At 44.7% G+C, this 25377-nt stretch overlaps 1 protein-coding gene across 1 annotated transcript in view; it reads right to left on the bottom strand.

The window, feature by feature from the left end:
• NUB1 (ubiquitin-associated (UBA)/TS-N domain-containing protein) overlaps positions 1-20333 on the bottom strand; it is a 46550-nt gene extending 26217 nt beyond the window's left edge. Inside the window, exons 1-5 of the mRNA XM_087389974.1 lie at positions 19883-20333; positions 19212-19334; positions 4385-4481; positions 3063-3098; positions 2758-2945 (exon numbers count right to left, since the gene is read on the bottom strand). Of these exons, the coding sequence (XP_087246100.1) occupies positions 2758-2945; positions 3063-3098; positions 4385-4481; positions 19212-19334; positions 19883-20208 (770 nt within the window). The 5' untranslated portion in view covers positions 20209-20333. The remainder of the gene's footprint in view (positions 1-2757; positions 2946-3062; positions 3099-4384; positions 4482-19211; positions 19335-19882) is intronic.
• Between the last annotated feature and the right edge of the window lie 5044 nt (positions 20334-25377).

Below are 25377 nucleotides of genomic sequence, written 5' to 3'. Positions count from 1 at the left end.
CTTCCTCCAAGTCTAGATCTGACAAGGTTTATTAACCGCCCGCGATGGCTGTGGGAAGCTATAGTCATGCATTAAGTTGAAGCAAAGGCATACAAAAAGCGAGAATAACAAACGGCGAGATCACATTAAAATTTTAGTTGCAAGCATATCTTGAGATGGCCACATAAGCCTAACAGACCCCAAGCAGCTAACCTCTCTACCTAACTAGATTCAAACAGTTAACCAAACTACAGGAAACAATACCCCCCCCCTAAAAAAGACAGCAGTCCTAAGTGCTATAGTGTCCAAAAATGACAAGCCTTGATGCCTAAGAAAATTTGGGGGATTATGCAATACACTTCTTGTTGAAAGTTTCTTCAAATTCGACAAAAGGTTTTGTGTGCATTAGTGTCATACTCTTGTGTAAGGGCTGACAGTTATAGGCCAAGTTAAATGATGGCCTCGCAGGACCATGTTAGTTCACCCCATGAGGGGATTGCAAAAACAAAAGGGTCGGGCAAGAAGAGGGCATGAAGCCTGATAAGCAAAACACTTATAGGGAGTTGCTTGCGCAACTAGTACGAGCAAGAAGGGATCCTCTTTTTATAGATTGGAACATCCTCTTGCACAGGAAGGGCCAAAGAAAGCTTCTTCTGGAACAACCCAGAAGGAAATTGGCAGGAAGAGATCTTTGAGTTCGTCTTCTTCTTCCTCAAAAGATAAGAGTAAGAAGCCCGGCCATGAGGGCAAGAAAAAGAGGAAAAGGGATGATCATGAAAAAAAATCTCACTCCAGAAATCTTATTCTAAAAAGAGGAGAACTAAGCACCATCACATATCGCCAAGTCCCTCCTCCTCTTCCAGTTCTACCTCTTCATCTTCATCTACTTCATCTAGGTTACCTGTGCCCAAGGCTAAAAAGAAAGGGGTGATTAAGCATAAGCGAGCAAAGGCCTCTAAGCCTAAAGAGTTGAAAGAAGGTAGAAAATCTGTCAAATTGGTCACCTTCAATGGCCAATATGTTCATACTTGAGAAGGCTATGCAGTTGGTACATAAAACTTTCTTAAGTCTTCCAAGTTGCGCATGTTTAGCTTGCATTTGACATGGACAGCTAGTGCATGGTGGAGTGACCAAACTACAGATGGCTCAGCACCAAAGAAATGGTAGGGCTTCAAGAAAGCCTTCTATAACACTTTATGCCTAAACAAGCTAAGGACCACATTCTCCTTGGTTGGGAGAGTTTGCACATGGATGCAGGGGATACAGTGGAGGTCTATAATCAGAAGTTTTGGGATGCCTATTTGCAGGTCACTCCCTTCAAAAAGATATCCAAGAGAACCCAACTCAGGAAGTACACAACTAGTCTCAATCCGAAGATATAGGCTGTCGTTAACACCCCACAACTAAAAGGCATATAGGATATCGTGCACTCAATAGCCAATATCATGCACATGCAGGACCCTACCATTGTACCATCTTTGCAGGCAAAAGCCACTGAAAGAAAGAACCTGATTTTTTCATACAAAAAAGAAAGAGTTCCCCAAGACTGAGAAAAAGGGATTTCAGCCTCAGAAACTGAGTGGCACTCAGATGCCGAGAGCATATAAGGGCATCCCAATTTACCCATAAGCAGATTGCTATTATTCGCAAAGAGGCGAAGTGTTTCCAATGTGGAAACAAGGGGAATGTGGCTGCCCAGTGCCCCGAGAGGCCTTCATTCTCTATGGAGCAGAAGAAGCCACAAGAACCACCAAGGCCAATGGCGGGAGAAGTCTCGGATGTTTGGGATGAGTTAGTAACCCTAAAGCTAGAGAGCTATGCCTTGCATGGAAAAAAATCAGAGACCAACAAGCACTCATTTTGTTTGACCAGGGGCAACATATAATTTTATATCAAAGGACTTTGCTCTTAGGATAGGAATAAAGACTGAAGAGTTGTGGCTGCCGATCAGATGTTTCATGGGCACCCTGTGCCAATTACTCCCTTGATTCATGTGCTACATACAGAGCTATGTGGATCAGGAAGACTTCTTCATTTCCCCTCTTAAGCATGATGTTGTAGTTTTGGGGATGCCTTGGTTTCAGCGTAGGGGTGTGAAGCTGTCTCTTCTTTGGATTTTGTACACAGGGAAAAAATGCAACGGACCATTGCCAAGAATAGAGGAGACTACCCTATTGTATCCAATGTTTCTACTAGTAAAGGGATGAAATCTGCAGTTTCAACGTACATGGTTATCATTAAAGAAAAGGATCTAGAAATGCATGCTGATTTGAATGATGCTGATAGAGAAACATTTCAGTTTCTTGAAGGTTTTCAAGATTTCTTCTCAGATGCATTGCAAGGGGAGTAACCCTCTGAGAGACTAGAAGACCATTGTATAGAACTGATGCCTTGGCAGTGAGCCACCCAATAGACCGCCTTATAAAGTTAGTTCCACTCAAAGATAGGAGATTATGACTCCGGTATAGGACTTGTTGTCCAAAAGGGTTTAGTAACTCCTCCTCGTTCTAGGGAATAAGGCATGCTTCTTTCGACGGACCACATCACCATACTCATGTATAGCCTCCACATGCTCAAGAAATGGTACTTGGTTACCTGTATTAAAAATAATATGCTACCTTGTGCTATTACTTTGCCACCACACAAGAAAGAAGCCTACGAACTCAGCAGCTTGGCACACTTGCATTGTATATATCTTATATAGTTTTGCAATTGTAAATTGTGTTTTATGATTTAGAACTCAAAAGCATTCAAGAAAAGCCTTGGAGAAGATATTACATTGCAAGCTCTGGACAAAATCCTCCTTGAAGTATGCGAAGCCGCTCTAAGTGGGGACCGTGTGACCGACGGAGCCCTTCACGTACTTGAGATAATCGTTTTCCAGCATCTGCTAACTTTGCTATGTCCTTGAGCATAAAGTAGCACCACACGATGTCGATTTGAAGGAATGCTACATTATCCACATCCTGAAAATGGAAATAAATGAGCAAGACCTTTTTAGTGAGAAGACAATAACCACTTGGCCTATATAAAACTATTTTGAAAGAAAGCATTCATGAAACAAACAAAAGACATGACAATACCTCAAGATTTTTTGGATCACAAAGTGCAAATGCCTCCTGCAAGGAAGAGATTCAACCACAAAGAGGCCATCATCTTTCAAGAGTGTTGCACTCTTAAAAACCTTTTACTAAATCCTAGTGAGGATGCATGTTCTACGCAAAAGCTTAGAGCTGCAATTTTATTGTGATTGCAATCCTTCCATCTTTTACAAGGGTGTTATTTTTTGTGGGGGGGAAGGGGGGGAGGGGGGGGGGTTTACTAAGTTTACATAAATGTTAGTCTGTGGCATAAAGCAATCTAAGGGAAACCAAAACAAACCTTTCCATGGATGGTTACTGGATTTTGATCCTCAGAACAGCGCATGATGTTACAAATGGGCCCCTGTTACTTTTCTAGCAGTACACCTAGGGGGATGACCCATGGCAGCCCAGCATTAAAATATATGTTAAATATGGGACAATGCCATGTGGCAGCCTACAAAGTGCTGATCCTTTATTACCCTATATCTAGACTCTATCTATCCTTGAATTACAAAGCAGCTCAGACATCCATGGGAACTTCCCAAACTCGCCAACCCCTCATAGAGCCCTTGTCAGGCTCATCCCCTCATAGAGCCACTATAAGGCCCATCCCCATTTGTTGATTATCCCTCTTTGACCCATGCTAGCAGATGTGAAGCATTGCTAGCATGCAGGCAGTCGGGCACACAGTCAATGTTCTAATTACGTGTTATAGCTTAGTCTCTCAACTATTACATGGGTTATATCGTTAGATATGGTACTTAAACCATATACTGGTGCCCAACACTAGGGCAATAGCCTAGCCCTATGGAGTCCCTAACCTCAGCTAGCTTATAAACAGCATGCATCTCACCGTGGCTCTAAAAACATAACACCCTCTAGAAGCTCGTAAGTTGTCTAAGTATATGGAACTCTATCAAAGGGTATAATTTAAGACACCAGGCCTCAGCTCTGTAGAGCCAATGAAAGAAGAAATTTCAAATAATCTGATGCCAGTTACAGAGTCTCAAGATTACAAGAAAACGAGTTTATAACCTAGCATCAATTGGGGTCGTGCTATGAATCTTGGTGATCCTGATGGAGGTCACCACTCTTTTGTGACATAATCTATCATGCTATTAAAAAATACAATTTATATTTTCCCAAAAAAGATGGCATTTTTATGTTGACACAGAAAAGTAAAACAGTGATCCAGGCTGGAAGATCAAATTTATTGTTTCATAATGTATACCTGGAAAATGCCTTTTAGCGTAAATATGATGTTTAAAGCATAGCTTAGCTGGTACATACACTGTGCAAATCATAACTTGAAGAGTAATTACCTCAACCATGTTCAAGACTTCCAAGGCTTCTACATAAACATTGTGTTGAATAAAATCCCGCGCCTTCGCATGCAGCATCAATCCCATCATCAATGCCCTACAGGCCAATCGCATCAGTGCCGTCAGCTATCTAACATTTTATGATATGTATTAAATGCTACCATTTAACTCGATGACACTTTGGTGAAGTCATCTCTCTCTCTCTCTCTCTCTCTCTCTCTCTCTCTCTTTAAAAGCTCTATATAGCTTCCAAAATAAATGCAGGAAGGCGCCTCTATGGAATTGGGAAATGAGAGAGTTTCTTTACACCATGCTTGTGCACCTGGGCTATCTAGCATTCACTGGAAAAGAATAGAAACTTTACATGAATGCTTCCTAATAGGGGAGATAGGGGTTAAGGCACAGACACCCTATCCCATCCTGCTGGCTGAAACAGGTATGCTACCTCTAGAAGGGGAAGCCTTGTGTCAATTCATGGCATACCTCAGCAAAGTTGAGAAGATGAACGACAGCAGGATACCACACAAAGCGATGGAAGCTACACAACTCACGGGTTGGCACAAAGAGGGGATGAAGTGGATGGAAGCATGGGGTACAACTAACACTGATATACTAGAAGATGCATGCGAAATAAGAGAAATTGTGACACAGAAAATGGTACAAAAACTATGTCAAAACCCAGGGACAAAAAATAAACAAGAAATTAACTCAATGGACAGTTATGGAATGCAGAAATACCTTGGGGAAGGCATATCAACATTTAAAAGACATCTGATCTGCAAAATCAGAACTAGTTCACATGATCTCGAGGTAGAGAGGGGTAGATGGGCAACACCCAAGATCCCCAAAGAGGAAAGAATCTGCAAAATCTGCCCCACAGGAGAAGTAGAAAATGAGCAGCATGTACTCCTCAGATGTAGAGCATATGCACACATCAGAGAAGGCTACGGGGAAAGAAGAGACCTAAAGAATCTGCTGGAGCAGCCAACCAAAAATCTAGGAAGCTACTTAAAAGAGATTTTAGAACATCGCAACAAGGTACTAGGTCTAGCTCACAAGCTAGCCCAACAAGTACTCACTACATGACAAAGCTGTAAGATTTTTCACTTCACTGGATGTAAGGGATCACTATTAGTTAATAATGATCGTGAGTCCCATAGATCCTGAAGGGTCTCACGTGGACTTTAATACAATCATATCATATCCTCTCTCTCTCTCTCTCTCTCTCTCTCTCTCTCTCTCATTTTGTATCTAGGATTTTTGTAGCCATGCATCTTAGCGGTATTACGATGAGGCCACCTAGTTGGCGCATCGTTGATGATGTATTTTCCTTTCGGATGATTTTGTGTCCCATAGGCCATGTATGGCCTTCCGTGGACCTTTAATAAAATTTCTTTCTTTCTTTCTTTCTTTCTCTCTTTCTCTCTCTCTCTCTCTCTCACACACACACACACACTTTTTTTTTTTTTTTTTTTTTTTTGGGTAAATCCATGATCATATTATCAGCAAAATTTACATGAGGGTCTCAAAAAAGCAGAGAGCCTCAACAGGAAATCAAAAGCAAAGAAAAACTATTTCCAGGCATGACTGAGGAAGATCACACACACACACACACACACACCAAGATATGGCACGAACCAAAGCAAAAGATGGCTACATAACAGAAATCAATCCCATGCTGATTTATGAGGGACAGGAATATTTCAATGAGAACATCTCTCTATTCCTCAAGAGAAGCTTAACATGCAAACTGAAAACCAGCTCTCATGAAGACAGATGGGATAATGTACCAAGAGAGGACACAGTTAGCAAAATATGCCCCCATAAAAGGGATTATTGAGGGGGGAGAGAGAGAAGTCTCTTTACATCATGGATGAACACCACTCTTCTCTTATGCCAAGCTTATCAACACATGAGGGAAAGATACAAGATACAAACTTTATTACCTAATCCTGTACAGCCTCTTTGGGCAGCCAGCAAAAATGGTGGGATCCTATATGAAAAAATCCAGGAACACTGCAGTAGGGTCTTGGACAGGGCACATATGTTGGAAAACAGACCTACACTTGAAAAATAGCATAGCAAAGCTAAACCAGCATGTAGATAAACCAATGTCCTTGCAACCACCAACTGAAACGCAAGACATCTACTGCGGAAGATGTGCCACACTACGACACCCACTTATTTCACTTCAACACTCGTGCACACACAAGAAGATATAGACAGCAATTCAGCTGTGGAACATTACACAAAAATGTACAGCCAAAAGAAAGGTATATAGATATCCAATCAAAATACAAAACCTGTCAAATCTGTTCCAACACCTTCAGCAAACATCCGCTGAGGTATGGCACGAACACAAGCTCCATTTGTTGAACCCTCTGTTGGAGGTCAACATCTTCTGATGTCACCTAGGGCCTTGCTTGTGGGTGTGCCCACCCAGTGTGAGGCTAGGGTAGATGAGTGAGGGCCTGTGTTGTAGGTGTGCCCACCCCAAGTGAGGGTATACCAGCCCGTTGCGATGCAATCTCTTCAACTTGTCTAGTCATTTATCATAAAATGAAAGTATAACCATAGGAATGGAGAGATTAAAATGGATGTGATGGTATATTGGAGTGTTTCCAATTGGACTTTTAGGAAAGCTGAAGAATGTACGATGGCCAATAGCATGAAGGAGAAATGAATACATGCTAGAGGTCTATCCTAATAGGGACTACAAAATATGCCTTGTAAGACTAGGCTCATAAGACTAGGCTCAATGAGGATTGGAAAGTGGTAGAGGCAAGTTTCAAAGTTCAAATTTAGTTAAAGGAATGCAATAACAATGAGAAGATAGTATTTTGTCTTAACAATTAGCAAGAGCATTTATTCAAACTTCTTAGATGTGTTATGCTTTAATGCTTGAAATAAACTTCATGCAAGAAAGACAATTGGGGAGGTGAATTAGGAAGATTTGAGACACTTTGTAAGAGGTTGGCAATTGAGTCTTGTTTGGAGGCTTTGCGCAGTTTCAAGAAATAAAAGGATTTGCCAACCAAAGGAGCTTGAACCTTGGTTTAGGAGCTTACAAGAGGACCATATTCACTTGAGATGCTTTTGATGGATGGCTCAGAGGTTCCTACATGCAAAGAGAGAAGCTCTCCAACTTGTATAAATGCCCCGTAATGGAATGAAGTCCACACTCTTTGGGGCATTGTGTTGAGTTCTACTTCCAAGTGTCCATGCTTCCTTGCACTCCACGTTCAAAAGCATGTCCTAACCTTGCACTCCACATTCAAAAGCATGTCCAAATCTTGCAACTCCTCCTCCCCTCTCCTCCAACCTTGCAACCCCTCCTCTCCCTCTCCTCCTCCCAAGTCCTCCTCCTCCTCCTTCCTCCCATCTCCTCCTCCTACTCCTCCTCCCTCCTCCTCCCTTCTCCACCCTCTCCGTCTCCCCCATACTCTTACACCCTCTTCTTCTCCCACTCCTATGCTCCCCCTAAACCCTTAGTCCTCCAACCCTTGCCCTCCATGATCTATGAGGGAGACGAGTTCTCCGCCATGTACTCTACCATGAACCTTGGATCCTCCTTCTGAACCTAAACCTCTTCTAAACCCTGGATCCTCTTCTAAACCCTCAACCCCTTCTGAGCCCTGAACCTCCCTCGAACCCTTAAAACTCCTCCTAAAAGGATAGGCCACTATGCCAGGTCCCTCTTGAGGTGCCTTGGTCAGGCCTGAGTAGGGGGCTTGTCTCTCTCTCTCTTGGAAGGTTGCTTGAGGCAGGAGGTGAGCCCTTATAGGGCTGTGTGCCCAGCCTCTCAGAGGACAGATCAAGGCAGCCCATATAGGGCAGGGAATTGGCCATTAGGCTGCTAGTCAGCCCTGTAGGCATGTTGGTTGGTTGGTTGGAGGACAGAGAGCACAACCCTCCTTATCAGGCTTGTGGAGCCACGCTTGTAGGGCAAGAGGTCGGCTCTCTAGGAGGTACAGTAGAGCTGTCAGCCAGCCCTTTATAGAGGGCAGAGGGGGGTCCGTCCCCAAGCATATGAGTCAGCCAGGAAGAGCGGCTAGTCGGCTCCCCGTCTTGAGGGAGAGGCTGCCGCTAGTTATAGGCCCCCCTCCTTGGTGTCTTGTCATCTCAATTGTGGAGATTGTTGAGTAGTGTTCCCTACTCTTGAGCAGCCTGTTGTGCAGAGGTTTTCCCCCAGTTGTAGAGGGGCTTTTGAAACCGGCCTTCAGTTTCCTAAAGGGCAGTAGACCATAACTATCATTGCATATTCATTATTCAAAGCCACATTGCATCATTTCCAGCCACTTAACTTTAAACAATTTTACTTAGAAACAATTTGAGAAATAACTGGATGGAGGCTAGAGTGCCCCTGCTCAATAACCCTTGTGCTCTGCCCCACTGGCAGTTCCACTATCCAAGCCAAACTTTGGCTACAACTTGCATTCCATCCTAGTGCACACACTAGTACCCAAGTGCCAAGGCATGGCTAAGGCATTCACCATTGTCCATGACCACTGTAAAGGTGTCCAAGCATTCCACAAAGCATCCAACTTGCTCAACCAGGACTGGCAATCCCACAACCCACTGACCAGCCTCTTAGGGTAACCAAGCTTCAACACAGATCTCAAACTGAACAAGAGACCACAATACAGGAAGAAAAACCACACACTGCTCCTTTGACCCCAATCTGGTTACACCCTTTGTGATTGGGTGTCAATTCACAAATGGCCAAGAGGGGACTTCCAACAGTAGAGGAGCAATGACAAGCTTCCAAAATGACCATCTACAATCAACGTGGAAGGGATAGTGACAAGAGAACATAAACCAGCTTCAAACGACTTCAATCGAGCTCTAGATCAGCTCTAAGGAACTCCAATCCAGTCCAGAACACCTCCACGGGCAACAGACCCACCAAGCAATAGGTAGCTCGAGGAAATGGCAACTAGGAGAGGGGAAGGAAGAGAGAAGGGAAACTGGGAGCTGAGAAATGTGAGAAGAGCAAGGCTCACTGGTTAAGAGGCCAAGGCAAGAGGGAAGCTAGTTTGCCATGGCAAGGTCCACTTGCAAACCTGCAGCTTGTCCTTGAAAAGCGTGAAGAACAACCGCACAAGCCTTGAAGAGTGTGCCCAAGCAGTCCGTGCAGCAGCAACAGCACTAGTATCATACGTACATCAAACGACTTGCCTCGAAAAAGGTGCCAACAAGTCCGTACAACAGCCTAGGGGCCTTGGAATGCGTGTAGAATTGTCCGTACAGCAGGAAAAACAGCCCGTACTGCATTAATGAGTGCCTTGGGAGACATGCAACAGCAAGAAATACACCGAATTGAGCTCCAATCAACCGTATCAGCCAGCAGACCTGCCTTGGCATATGTGTAAATAACCCGTACAGCAGCCTTGGGAAGCGATCCTTAGAGAGAGAGGTGGAGAGATGACCTCAGGGTGCATGAGGAAATGAGAGAGAATTCCCAACATCCAAAAATCATGTACCTTTTGCCTTGGAAGGAGAGGAAGAGGGTAGGTGAGCATGAGGGGCTGCCACGTGGCCCCCTCATTCATGCTCTAACCCCACAAAACTAATTGAACATTTGTTTGCCCCTCACATTTAAATCCTAACCCTTCTAACCAATGAAACATTGGTTTCCTTGGGCCTAACTTTATAACCCCTCGAAACCTTGCCTTGCCCCTAGCAAGTAGGCCTAGTGTGTGCACCTAGGGACTTCTAGGAAGTGTCGCTTCCTCTAGGCTAGTCCCCTAAAGCCAAAGTTAGTCACGGTTCATAAATTCACGTCCCCATGACATACCCTCCTCTTGAAACATCAAACTATCGAGTTTGCTACTATAAACATAAACCACCAGCAATGATGATATGGTCTAGGAGAGCGTGCATCAATGCATCATCCGTGTGGAGTGACTAGTAGACTTGTCATAGAAGTCCCATAGCAGATGTATTGTCAGCAAACAATGAGACATACAATGTCACCAAGCGACTTCTAAATACCGTGAGGCTGTCTATTGACAAGGGAGTGGAGCATCAAGCAATGCTCCAGACCTATGCTATGCTGAGCCTGAAGGAGCTACAACCGAAGTCAGCTCAAAGCACAACTGAGTGGACCTCACCACTGTGAGTGAAATCTGCTAGTTCACTCGCCTCCAATAACTTGAACCGCACACACATGGCAATAAATGGATCCTAGGAACATAGATCCTGGTACTCAATGTCCTTTCAAACTTGCATCACCGCAAGCTGAATCGGTTCAGCCAATCTATGCTAGACTTGGATCCTTGCCTCATGGTTCAAATCAAATACCAACTGGCATGTACTAAATGGAATTACTGCTCGGGAGACTCTCCAATTTCTGGCTGTTACAATTATTCATACCCAAATTACTGCTTCATACCAAAGAAAAACAAATCTCCTAGCGCATGTGGCTGTCCTTTTTCGCTTCTTGTGCTGCCATAGGTTGTTTCTGTTTACGGTTGGGACAATCTTTGGCCTGATAGCCCTCCTCTTTGCAAAGGAAACACTTTCCAGCTTCAAATAGGGCTTGCCGTTCCTTAGGAGACAATCTCTCTTTGCTATTGGGCTTACTATTAGGCCTCGAGTCCATATAAAACTTGACTTTGGTCATCTTGGCAAATTTCATTTTTGTGAAAGAGTCATCCTGCTGCTTTCCTTTGAATCCTGGAGTCATCCTTTGCATGAGAGCATAGGCTGTAGTAGCACTCGCAATCAGCTGAGACATAATAGAGACCCTTGTCTTGGTGCAATAGTCACGAAGTTCCTTTGGCAGCCCACAACAATACTTTTCTACCTGCTCAAAAAGTGATATAGTCCTAAACGAACTGACTGGCAATAAGGCCTCCTAGAACTTTTTATTACACTCTTCAAGGAATTTGCGGCATCCAGCTTATGCCATGCTGTCATTATATCCACTTCAAAAGTGGTGGTGAGCCAAGCAGATGAGAAAACTTGCTTGAATTCAACCCAAGTGTTAGGGGCTTTACCCTACAAAAGCAAATTGGTCCACCATTGGAGTACGTTACCCTTCAAGAAGCTGGCTGCCTTTCAAACTTTGGAAGACTCTGTGAAATGACCACCGGAGTAGGCAGCATCAAACTGTTGCACAAATGTTAGAGCCTTCAATCTGTCCTGCATCCCATTGAAGGTTTCAAACTTCACACCTTCCCCTCCCTCCTTATAGTCTTTCAGCTTACCTTTGGGATTAAGATTATCATAAACGGGGGGCTGTAAATATGGTGGAGGCATCGTGGATCCCATATTCTGTGCCATATTGCCTGTGCCCATGGTGGGGTTGACCATTCCACATCCCATTCCCTGCATCTGTGGCATACTCCAAGTGCTACTCATCATTCCAAGCATCCCTGTCTGCATACCGGGCTGCATCCCTATGTTTGCATACATCATGTTGGCATTTGCCGGGGGCATTCCTCCCTCCATGTACTGCTGGAAATTCTGCATTCCTGGCTGAAAACTACCCACATAACTGCTTGGCATTTATGGGCTGTGCCACCATTGCATGGAAAACCGATCCCCCTCCAAAGTATCCTGGATGCATCATAGGCTGAGGGAGGACTTGCTGTCCTTGATTGATTGAATGAAAATTATTGGCATGACCCACTACAGGGGTGACTGTGGGCCTCTCTGGTGGCTGTCCACTAAAAGATACATGCTTGTGAGTCTTCTTATGCTTCTCTCAGCTGACTTTTTGCTTCCAGGGGGAGCATTACTACCAGAAGAGGCTTGCATAATCTCCATGAAAGTGTGTTGCAACTGTGACAGGGCTCCCACTGCACTTTGCATTCCTAACTGAAAAAGGGCATTGGGATCAAGCTCCTCTGCCTCATCTACCTCCTCCTGCGAATCCTCAATGGCATGCTCAAGAGAAACATGTTGTCCCCCATCATTTTGTTCTTCTTCACCCTCATTGGTGTTGTGCTCCTCCTCAAAGCTGTATGCTTCTTGCTCGGACATAGTCAATGATCTCTCACGGTGTGGCATGATTGTTGGTAATATGGCTGTAACAAAATGCAATGGGGCTTTCTTCACCCAACACTCCCAGGGCTCACCTCTATAGGAAGATGATGACGATCCCGGCAATGGAACCACTGAAACCGGCCTTCAGTTTCCTAAAGGGCAATAGACCATAACTATCATTGCATATTCATTATTCACAGCCACATTGCATCATTTCCAGCCACTTAACTTTAAAAAATTCCACGTAGAAACAATTTGAGAAATAACTGGATAGAGGCTAGAGTGCCCCAGCTCAATGAAACCAAGTACAAGACACCACACTGGCCCCAAACACTTGGCGCCCCTTCCGGTATTTATTTATTTCTTTAGGAATGAAATTTGTACATACAACAAGGGCTCACCCTTGTGCTCTGCCCCACTGGCAGTTCCACTATCCAAGCCAAACTTTGGCTACAACCTACATTTTTTCCTAGTGCACACACTAGTACCCAAGTGCCAAGGCAACGCTAAGGCATTCACCATTGTCCATGACCACTATAAAGGTGTCCAAGCATTCCACAAAGCATCCAACTTGCTCAACCACGACTGGCAATCCCACAACCCACTGATCAGCCTCTTAGGGTGACCAAGCTTCAACACAAATCTCAAACTGAACAAGTGACCACAATACGAGAAGAAAAACCACACACTACTCCTTTGACCCCAATTTGGTTAAACCCTATGTAACTGGGTGTCAAGTCACAACCTGAATGGCCAAGAGCGGACTCCCAACAGCAGAGGAGCAATGACAAGCTTCCAAAATGACCAAATACAATCAACGTCAAAGGGATAGTGATAAGAGAACTCAAACGACTTCAATCCAGCTCCAGATCAGCTCCAAGGAACTCCAATCCAATCCATAACACCTCCACGGGCAGCAGACCCATGTAGCAGGAGGAAATGGCAGCTAGGAGAGGGGAAGGAAGAGAGAAGGGAAACTGGGAGCTGAGAAATGTGAGAAAAGTAAGGCTCACTGGTAAAGAGGCTAGGGCAAGAGGGAAGCTAGTTTGCCATGGCAAGGTCCACCTGCAAACCTGCAGCTTGTCCTTGAAAAGCATGAAGAACAACTGCACAAGCCTTGAAGAGTGCCCCCAAGCAGTCCATGCAGCAGAAACAGCACTAGTATCATATGTACAACAAAGGACTTGCCTCAAAAAAGGTGCCAACAAGTCCGTGCAACAGCCTAGGGGCCTTGGAATGCGTGTAGAATTGTCCGTATAGCAGGAAAAACAGCCCGTACTGCATCGATGAGTGCCTTGGGAGACGTGCAACAGCAAGAAATACACCGAATTGAGCTCTAATCAACCGTATCAGCCAACAGACCTGCCTTGGGATACGTGAAAATAACCCATACTCGGAAGCGATCCTGAGAGAGAGAGAGAGAGAGAGAGAGGTGGAGAGATGACATCGGGGTGCGTGAGAAAATGAGAGAGAATTCCCAACGTCCAAAAATCCCGTACCTTTTGCCTTGGAAGGAGAGGAAGAGGGTAGGTGTGCATGAGGGGCTACCATGTGGCCCCCTCATTAATGCTCTAACCCCACAAAACCAATGGAACATTGGTTTGCCCCTCACACTTAAATCCTAACCCTTCTAACCAATGAAACATTGGCTTCCTTGGGCCTAACTTTATGACCCCTCTAAACCTTGCCTTGCCCCTAGCAAGTAGTCCTAGTGTGTGCACCTAGGGACTTCTAGGAAGTGTCACTTGCCCTAGGCTAGCGCCCTAAGACAAAGTTAGTCACGGTTCATAAATTCACATCCCCATGACAACTTTTGCCAGAGATCACTAGCAGTTCTTGTTTCCTTGTCTCTTTCTTAGTGTGGTGTGTGTGAGGCGTGCTCTCTCTGTCCATTTCTATTCATTCCTGTCGCACTTCTCATAGTATTAGAGCCACGGTTGGCTAGAGACCCGAGGAGCAGAGGGAGTGTTGAGCTAGCACACAAAGAGGAGGTTTAGGGTGCTATTTGTAGGTGTCTTTGAGGAGTGCCCAGCAAGGGGTGACTTTGAAGTGTTTTTTTAGATCAGAGAGGAGGTGTCCCGAGGGACAGATAGTGAGGAGTGAAGGTACATTGGCCTGTCAGCTCCTCCATCCTCTTCTACAACCCTCTCCTTTCTTCCACCTTCTGTCACGGTCTATCCCATCCACCTTCTCTTTCAGTTGAGCTCCCTCCCTGACATGGCAAATTTGTCCGAGCAGGTGATGATGGAGTCTGTATTACAGTCATACGATCTAGCAAAATTCTATCGAGATCCCCTTGCATCCAATCTTAGCATCCCGGAGCAGCAGGAGGCCTAGTCCTTGTCTCAACTCTGGGACCATATCAATGCAAGGATAAGATTGTTTATTTTCCTTAACTGTACTCCTCAGGTGATTAATCACATGAAGCACATGACAGTGGCCAAGAGTATTTGGAGCATTTGGCGTCCCTGTATAATCGAACCTCTCCCATGAAGACGGTTTCCTTGGAAGTCCAAATACGTTTGTTGGATCCCAAGAAGTCTTGATCGATGTGGGAGCACATCAACAAGTTACATGAACTTCAGAAGGAGATCCACCAAGCAGGGAAGCAGATATCGTCCGAGGACATGGCCATAACTCTACTGTCCCAATTATCCTCTCAGTATGGGGCCTTCTATTCGTCCTTGATAACAAGTGGCAGGATGAATGAGTTGACCTGGGAGGAATTGGTCCCAATGGTGCTTAACCAGCAGGAGCACTTTGTAGATCGTATCTATGAGAGTCAGCCTGAGGCTTGGCAGCTGAGCAGAAAGGCAAAAAGCAGTTGGCAGCTAAGGAATGTGAAGCACTCAAGGCATCCCATGTGTATAACCGATGCGGCCAGAAAGGTCATTATTGGTGGCAATGTCCCGAAAGAAACGGTGAGGGGTTCAATAACCAGTTGGCCAATGTTACCGCCGCAATGACGTATACTCCGACCTTCTACTAGCACTAGGTAGGATGTGCTGACAGCAGGTTTTCCGGATCCAGACGAAGGATTTCTTGCTTGTTTGTGGCAACAAGACCTACCGATCAGGTGCCAAGGGAAGGGAATCATTGATCGAGGCAGGATTTCAGGAAGGACCTTGAGCCACAAGGAGTTATTTCTGTTGACTCGGGTGGCAGTATTTTGTCAGTATGTATTTTGTTTGGACGTTATGACCTGGCAGATCCAGAGGGGGTCTCCTGCAGCTATTGTCTGATGAGCTGCTGGAGATCCGGATGGGTCAGTAGATTGCCAGTGCAGAAATCCAGACACAATTGATTGATCCTTGTGGGCTCTTCTATGCCCATTGTCATTAAAGCACTGAAGTTCATCGATCTGGAGACAGTGTACAAGTTTAGACTTCAGAGGGGGACTATGTAGCTTTGAGATACAAGTGCAAACCTTGCACTGGGAGCAGTATCAGTTGGATTAGTGTTCTGGTACCTTCTGTTGGAGTGATGTACCAGTACTAGCAATTGGACTATTGTACCAGATGACCCATTGTACCAGTACCAGACCAAAGGAGTACCTAGCACCTGTGGCCTGGAAGCAACAGTTCCAAATTTCCAGTGATCATGCCGAGGCGGTTCGCGCCTAGAGGGGGCATCTTCGAATGTACTTGTGGCGGTCTTCAGCAATGGAGTATCACACAATGGATTCCTCCAGTTGTTCCAGCGGCACACCCAGCTCCCTAGTGTCTCTGTTCCATCCAGGAGCTGAGAGGGGGTATCGGAGGTCAACATCTCTTGATGTTCACCTAGAGAGAGAGGCCTTGCTTGTGGCTGTGCCCGCCAGTGTGAGGCTCGGGTAGATGAGTGAGGGCCTGGGTTGTGGGTGTGCCAGCCCCCTAGTGAGTGTAGGATAGGCCACTGGCCCAGTCCTCTTGAGGCACCTTGGTCAGGCCTGTGTAGGGGGCTTGTATGGCCACCCTTTTGGTGCTGCTGTCCCTCCCTTGGCAGGTTGCTTGAGGCAGGAGGTGAGCCCTTATAGGGCTGTGTACTCAGCCTCTCAAAGTGCAAATCAGGGTGGCCCATATAGGGCAAGGGGTTGGCCACTGCTACGGCCCTAAAGGCCGGCTGGTCGGCTGGAGGGCAGAGAGTCAATCCCTCTTTAGAGGGCTTGTGGAGCCCCACTTGTAGGGCAGGTGGTTGGTCCTCTAGGAGGTGCAGTAGGGCTGCCAGCCAGCCCTTTATAGAGGGCAGAGGGAGGTCGGTCCCCCAGCATATGAGTCGGCCAGGGAGAGCAGTTGGTCGGCTCCCCTTTTTGCCGACCGATCAGGGAAAGCTGGGGCTATTTATAGGCCCCCCTCCTTGGTATCTTGTCATCTCAGTTGTGGAGGTTGGGCAGTGTTCCCAACTCTTGAGCAGCTTGTTGTGCAAGTTGTAGAGGGGCTTTTGCCAGAGATCACTTGCAGTTCTCTTGTTTTCTTCTCTCCCTCTCAGTGTGGTGTGTGTAAGGCATGCTCCCTCTCTCCCCATTTCTGTTCATTTCAAATGCACTTCTCACACCCTCTGGTGTAGAACCCTCCTCGATCACCACGTGCTGTCGAACAGAGATGAAGGTCGGCCATAGTGATCCGGGAGTCCCATGTGAAAGGGCTCTCGCTCAATGGTTTCCTCTAAGGCTGTTTAGCTTGCTTTAGGGTGAGCTCTGCATGTTGCTGCCTCCTGCACACACATATACTGTCCTACAGGCCGTACATATATGCCACGTGGAGCCCAATACTAACTGATGTCTGTTGCAACTCTGAACTTGATTAATGCCCCCCAAGGGGGTCTTTTTATAGGGCTAGGGAGCCCCCAGTCTGGCCACTGCTGCAGCTCTGGACCTACCCAGCCTGTGCAAATTGCCCCAGATGAGCTTGTACTACCGACCTGTACATCCTATGCTGCCAACCAATGCAGTGCACCTAGAAGCCTATAGGACAACCAACTGAGGTAGGTTTGTAAACTAATCAAGAAGGATGTATGATTGCTGCCCACGCGGATGCCGCCACATCCCCGCTTATCATCAATGTCTCCCACAAACTTGACTCCACCTGCATCTTGAGGACCACCGTAGTCATGCCACGCCACACCTTCTATCCTCTCCACGGACTCAAAGATGATGTAATAGCGAATTCTTTCGTGTCTTGGGTGTAGATGCTCGAACAGGCTCCGCCCATTCAGCATATTGTATCTGGTTTTTTCAGTCTCATAGACCGTTTGGTCTTTCGAAGAGAGGGGGATAGGGGGGGTGCTTAGAGGGAGAAGATGGAGCAGGAGTCGTTGAATGAAGAGGGAGGTTGCGGAAGCAAGTAGGGAGAGAGCAAGAACGGGGCTGAGGGGTGAGAAAGAAAATGATAGGGATGGTTGTGGGGTATGAGAGAGAAGAATGGTGAGGGGGAGTGAGAGAGAAGGTGGGGGGAGAGAGGAATGGGGAGAGGAATTGAGAGAGAATCAGAGGGGGAGAGCGCAAGAGAGAAATGAAATGGGACTTAATTTCCCCCAAGGAGACATCTAAACAGCTCCACAACTTGCAAATTCACAACCAATGAAGAAGGAAAGCACAACATGTGGATAAAAATAGAGAGTAAATCAATTCTCCATAAACAATGCCATGTTGTGGACATTCTTATCCCAGCATCCACTTTTTAAGAGCATCAAGGAGTCACATCGACCTTGCTGGTGTCGGTAATTATGGTATGTTACAAGCAAGGGGGAGTAGGCTACACGGACATAGGGGTGCGAGGATGCATGCTAGTTGAGAGGAGAAGGGTACTTCACAAGGGGAATAGTACTTATAAGAATCAGTTAAACCACCCATCTTTAATGGGGAAGAGAAGGATAGAAATAAAGATATGCGTTAAACTTACATTCGTAAGTGGCAAGATTTCCACAAGTTGCAATCTACCCCCTGGAACTGTAGGTGACAGAAGCAAGTTGTCTTTGGGCAGTATGATATTTTACAATGAAGGAACGTACAAGGGGAGAGAAAGACACCATGGGAAAGGGAGTGTAACAGAGAGCGGAGGATGAATAGGAGAGGAGACTCCATAAGGAAAGAGATGAGGAAGGCTTATTGATTGAGATTAAAAGCACAAAACAGGCGGATGGTGAATAATGCCAAAGGGTGACACATATCAGATAGGGTATGACAGCACCAAAGACTCAAGCAAAAGACTTCAAAAAAGGGATCCACATGATCAAAGAAGATCAATAAAGAGCGCAGACGACAACAAATAATATGAACAATAGATACTCTAGCAAGCTTTGAAATGAAAGAATTTGCAGCATCCATAAAGGAGCAGTAATCTCAGAATAGGAAGAATAGAAGGTGACAATCAAGAAATTTCAAACAAGAGCCTCAGCAGTTTCTTTCAAGAGACCATGCACGTTTGGAAACCTATAAACCGGAGGGAAATCTGAGTCTGTATGGATCTTCCTGGCTATAATACGAGAAAAAGGGGAATCAATAGAGGCCCCTTGAAAGGCCTGAAAGTTTCCAGGCTTGTGTCTGCTGGCAAAGAGCTTTCACGGTAGGATAAGCCTTAACACAGAATGTTGCAACCCACCGGGTTAAAGACTCCGCATCAAACTAAGGAATGCGTCTTGATTAGAAGATGTTGACCGTTTGAAAGTGGTAAGTGGTGGTTTATAACATATTAAAGGCCTAAATTGTTATACTAGCCTACATGGGCCACTATGAACATATGCACTCATGGCTCCTCCTTCCTATCGAAGCGCTTGAGACAAGGGTTTATCCGCTAGCCCCTTAGAAATCATACCATCTTGAACGTATATTCTGTATACTCAAAAATCATAGACTAACCTTCGATCGCTCTCAGAGTTAACTCTCAGCTGCTCTCCACTCTGATTCTCAAGCTGGATGTCAAAGTAATCTTCTTGAAATGCATTCCCATCACTTCTTTTCACCATCGCATCAGCAGCAGACCTGCCATGTTCCATCACAAAACATATTATCAGGCCAACATAACTTCTTAGAGCAAGGTAATGAGCTGTCGCATAAACACATGGGCGATCGGCGTCTTGCTTTAGGCCCATATTAAGCTAAGCCCCCTTCATAATCCTGCCGAATACTTTACATCCTAAAATATTGAAACGAAACCGCAAGAGACGACGAAGTACACCACGTTCCCAGACTACACAGCGGTACCAAACTCTGGAAATCTTTACAAATTATAGCCTCGTAGAATTGGGTCGCTGAATTCATTGCGATCGATTTCGGATTGTCACTAGGAGAGTTAGGAGGACCATTCAAAGAGTGGCTGCTTGAGAATCTAAAAAGGCTCTTCCCTTCTCATCGCTGGTGGACTCATACGCGCAATAAGGAAACCATACAATACCATGAAGCACTACAATGGGCGTACAGGCTATAAGTCTACAGGTATCAAACTCGCTAAAAATCGAAGATCCGTGTGCAAGGACTATCGAATTTCAGCCTCAACAAGGTCGGAGCAGTTGAAAGGTTATATAAAGTACTTGATTCGATTCAGGCGCGCCACACGTTCTTCCTCGGCTATGAGGGCCCTGGCCTGTTGGGCTCCCACCCTGGTCATCAGAAGCTTGGAATTACGTCCAACACCAGATTGCCTCAATTTTCCCGGAGCCTCATCTTTGAGAACTTTACCAGCACAAATCAAGTTGATAGAGTCGGGAGCAAAGCCGGCGAGGCTGGCGAGGTGCGAGCGCAATTGGGCAATGCTCCAATCGTCCAGAGGCACTTCAATCCGGCCAGACCAAGCACCCGCTACGCGCAAATTCACAGTGGAGCTGCCACTGGTACCGGCTACGTCGGGATCAGCCATAGCCAAAAAGCTGAGAGAATTGGTGATGATCGGATTGCCCAAAACACGATTTTGTGTATTGAGAGCTTTGTCTCCTTTCCTTGCTTTATAACTTCCTTCGTTTTGGGCTGTGGAAAAAGAAGAGCTTTTCGTTGTTTCGCGCACGTTTTATATTGGTTAGATAATGACATTACTTAGAGCACACGTTTTGCTCCAAGCTCATGTGAATGCAACCTTGAGTCAATGCTCCGAGACGTGTCTCTTATGCTTGCAACCTTCTCAAGCGATGAGCTTCCTTAGGGGAGCTTATATGCTCGCAAGAAGTGTGTCTAATATGGATCAACGTAAACAAGTCACATTGGCTCTACCACAAACAATCCAGGCAAGTTGAGCAATCGTATTTCCCATTCAAATCCTTAGTTGGTACCATCTCGAGAGAGCTCTTGTGACAGTGGTTGCTAGTGGTGCTAAGCAAGCAATACTAACTCAACTAGCTCAACAACGAGAGGCCCTCTTGTAATAATAAGTAGCCAAGCACTACCTTATCCTCAATGTTGAGATCTAAGTTGGATAAGATAGTTGGAAAAACCTATTGTAGATTTTTTTAACCTTTTAGTTATTGAAGATCATGGGGAGAGTGGATTTTCACTTTTGAAGATCATGGGGACATATACATTTTTTTAAAACCCTTTCAAGACCTCCTTCCTTTTTTGCCTTACTATTTAGCACCAAATAAGGAATCGCATTGATGCTATTGGGAAAGCCGTCAAAAGGCTTAAGGTTTATGAAATTTGCTTTAGTGTGAACTTAGTGCATTATGATCTATCAAATGATTAGATATGTATATATCTACATGAGTGCTTAAACATAAAAAATGCTAATTCATCACCTAGGCATTAGATTCATAGCAATCTATTGCCACTTATACTTTTAAACGTTTTTAAAACTTTCATATTGTTAAGAGTGGCACATAATTGCAAAAACTAAATTAACACATAAAATCAAGATGCAAAGGAATGAAAAAAGCAAAGGCTAGATGGACCATGTTAAATGAGAGGTAGGTTGCAAAGAAGAATCATTGGTGACGACGGTTTTGAACAAGAAAGAATGCTAATGGGCAAGACTTCTTTGGAGAGAGAGAGAGAGAGAGAGAGAGAGAGACAGAGAGACAGAGAGATAATGCTAATGGGCAAGACTTCTTTGGGGAGAGAGAGAGAGAGAGAGAGAGAGAGAGAGAGAGAGTATTAACGTCCCCTTGAGACCCTTTAGGAACAAATAGTGGTCATTTACATCTGGTGAAAGAAAAATACTATAGGCTTGCTATGTAGCTAGTACTAGTTGAGTTGCATGTGTGCTAGTCCAAGTACCTCGTTGCGACATTCCAAAATTTCTTTTATACAGTTTTGTAGCTAGCTGCTCTAAAAGAATTTTTAGGTTGCCCCTAATTCTATCATATTTTCCTTTGATGTGTGCATAGGCCCGACATCATAGAAGTACGTGCTTCTCATTTTCTGCCTCCCTTGTGGGGCAAATTTTCCATATTCTTTCCTCTCTCGGTACCCTAGGTCTTGGCCACCTTCCCTTGTCCACTTCTAGGTCATGTAGGATAGTTATCATTTTGCATATTAAATGCCTTTTAAACCTTAATATGTCTTCCCCAAGGTATTTTTGCATCACGTAGCTGTCCACTGGATTAATTTCCTATTTCCACAAGTGGTTGTGCTAGCTCAATTAGTACTTTCTCATATAGATGATATGTAGCCTCTCTAAGTTCATGTGGGACTTGAAGGTTTTCCTTTCTTTCCTATAGTTTCTTATGTGGAACCATGTCAAATGCTTTCTTGAAATCTATGGCTACTTCCGATGCAGCCCTTATAGTGACCAAATGGTGCCCTAACCCCTTGTGTCTCCACCCATTTGCTATTTTTTTACTTGAGAATGCTTCCATATAGCTTGGCCATTAGGCTACTCACCATGATTGTGGGGCAAATTTTTGCCAACTTGTTGTCTCCTCCCTTGTGGATAGGCACAATTTTGCTAGGGGAAACCCTTCCTCTAGTGCCCTATTCATAAGCCTGGTAAGCATTTTCTTTGGCTTCTTTCCCCCCCATTGGAGCATCTCTGCTACTACCCCTTGTGTGTCTAGAGCCTTCCCATTTGTTGGCTTTTTCAGCCCCTCCCCTACATCGGATTCCGTTATGATATTGTTTGTTGCTTTGATGGAAAAGTCATGATTTACTTTCTCTTCCCCCTCCCTTTCATAGAGGTCTCTGATCAACTATATCATGTCTTCCCATGTTGCTTTCCTCTCTTGAGGTTTATTACCATGTAGTTTCTAAAAAACTTATTGGGGTTTTGTTTTAGCTCTTCAAAACTTTTGACTTTCTTGCTTTTAAGAGAAAATATATGTTTGTTTCTCACCACCTGTTTGTATGCTTGAGCTTTGTACTCCTTCTTGGTATCCCAAGCCCTATTTGCACTTTGGCATTCCAAGTCAAGCCAATGATTGCTTGACATTCCAATGCTCCTTCCCTTGCTTTTCTCAAGATTTTTTGGGGAGTTGTCTGCAACAAATTTGTTACATATTTGTTCATTTCATGGCATCTCCATTCCCCTCTCATGAATATATGCCTTTTTGTAATCAAATCTTAGCCTCAGTTGCATAGCAACTCTCTAGATTTTAACAACATTTCTTTTTCCTATGATGCCTATAGACATTGCTCTCTAGTCGGTGGACTCAAGAATCTCGTACTCAAGTTTCTGCCTTGCATGCAGACTCATGATCACATAGTCAATCACAATTCATCCTTCAGGGGCTTTGCACGTGTAAAAATCAACCACACAGGGTGAGGAGGTGCCTTACCAATTGGGTGATTTCCTTGGTATCCTTCAATGTTCTTTTCTAGGTTCCCCATCCTCGTCTATTTCTTCCATCCATATGAGTTCTCTTTCCCCTCCATTGTATTGATGCCTTGCATTGATCTTGTTCTCACATTGAAGTCCCTTGCCAAGATAATTGCATGCTCTTTAGAAAAATTGGCTATGTCCTTCCCTAAATGCATAAAAGGATCTTCCCAGGCTAGATGACTATTGTGTGTGTAGATTGGTGATTGCCAGCGTGCAAAGTGGCATGCTGCTAGCCTGGCATTTCCCTTCTTTGCTGTTATTTCAAACCGCATATATTGTTTGTGTGGGTCTTCTTTTACAACCTTGGCTATCTTTTCGAATGCCACACTGATATAGCATACTACCTTACCGAATCCTCTTCCCCCTATATATGTTTTGGTGTTCCATATTGAAGTTTTTAAAAATCCCTTGATTTCTAGATATTCATCCCCCTCATGTTCCAATGATTCCAAAACTATACGACAAGATATCCTTGATGCCATCCCAGAACCTCAAATTTTGTGATTAAGTACCCGGTTGCAAAATTATTCCTATAGACTACAAGGTATGACAACATATTGAGCAGGTGGGTTTGAATCCTCTTGCTCCACCACAATCTCTCCATCAGGGCATACTTGGGCCAATCACACCCATGATTTTCATCACGACTACCCCATATGCACCTATGATATTTTTGTCCATGATCGAGTAGCTCATTAACTTAAAGGCTAAGTGATGCTTTATTGCTGGTGGATCCATGAGCTCCCTAAGCCCTTAATGCTAAAGTTACCCCATTACTATGCAAACATACTACGAGAGATTGCAGACTGTAGACACAGTAGTGAGGTGGCAACTATGCATAATGACATACATGATTTATGTAAATATCCCCTTACTAAGTGGCATAATAAATCCACACCCATTTCAGAGGTACATGTGACTCAATTTAATAACACGTTGTGGATCACCAACACAGCCAAGGACCCCATAGTTGAGATGTTGTCAATGAATTGGCTGATTCACATAGATAGACCACCATTGAACATCATCTCTCTGTACCCATGGCCTCCCCTTGAACAATGGTGAAGTTCAATCCCTTTGACACTCCCTTTCCCGGTCTGTCATCCTCTCAATCTCATACCCTTGATGAAGCTAAACCATCTTCTACGTTAGGTCCTTCTATTGACCCTCCCCATCATTAGAGTTTCATTCAAGAGGATCCACATATTTTAGACTCGGGCCTATATCAAGCACCACTCTATGGCTATTTAGAGAGTCCCATATTCTCTAAGGAACTCAATGAGGAGATCCTAGAACTCCCACAAACAAATTTCATAATTTCATAGACACAAAAACAAGCTCATTTCTCACAAGAGATCTAAGGAACTCACCAAGGAGATCCTAGAACTCCCACGTACAAAAACCTATCCACATGAGATCTAAGAAACTCAACAAGGAGATTCTAGAACTCCCATAAACAAATTTCATAGACACAAAAACAAGCACATTTCTTGTTAGATATGCTCAATGCCCCACCCTCCTGGGGTAACCAGCAGTGGTCCAAGGTGCTCAAGTTGTATGGCCTCCATATGAGGAGAAGCCATGTGTGAGCCCGAGACACTGGATGGATCCTGACTTGCATGTCAGATGAGGTCTATCAATGAGACCGTTGATGGTAGAAAGGTGATTGTGTGGGAGCCCCTTATTCTTGCTGGGGCCTAGGGGATCCCAGGCCCCTCTGGTGGGGGTTTGGAGGCGAGAGCCCTCAAGGCGATGGTATAACGAATATTCCTTGAATATTCCATGGACGACTAGTCAATTCCACAAACTAGGTTGACTAGTCAGCTTCACCGACTAGGTCGATTGGTTGGTTCCATCGACTACGTTGATCTGACTACCACCCTCATAGCTATAAAGAGGTGACCTCCCCAGTCCATTGTACCAGATCAAATCTTCCAGCAAAGATCTTCCAGCTAGTAGCTCTTCACCTAGTATTTGTCTAGATCACCATCTAAGCTCCACTGTGGGAGTGCGTGGGTGGATGGAACCATCATCTATACTACATCAGTATTGAAGGAAAATTTTATTCCTCTCCAATTTGCTGTGTACTGTTATGGATAAATTTGTCTAAGGAAAAAGGCATTAATATGTGTGTGTGTGTTTGTATGTGTGGCAATAGTATAATAAAATATGGTGTGCATAGGGCCCAGGGTTGAGGTGGCAGGGCATGACCATGTGCCACCCTTCCACGTAAGAGGACCCATAAGGTGTGTTGTACATAATCCATGTTAGTAATATTATAAA

The sequence above is a fragment of the Dipteris shenzhenensis genome, chromosome 18, assembly GCF_047967505.1.
Source record: "Dipteris shenzhenensis isolate YYH24624 ecotype China chromosome 18, Dip_SZ_1.0, whole genome shotgun sequence".
In the NCBI taxonomy this organism is placed as follows: domain Eukaryota; kingdom Viridiplantae; phylum Streptophyta; class Polypodiopsida; order Gleicheniales; family Dipteridaceae; genus Dipteris; species Dipteris shenzhenensis.
The sequence above is the reverse complement of the archived record's forward strand: the minus strand, read 5'-3'. Positions and strand labels throughout refer to the sequence as shown.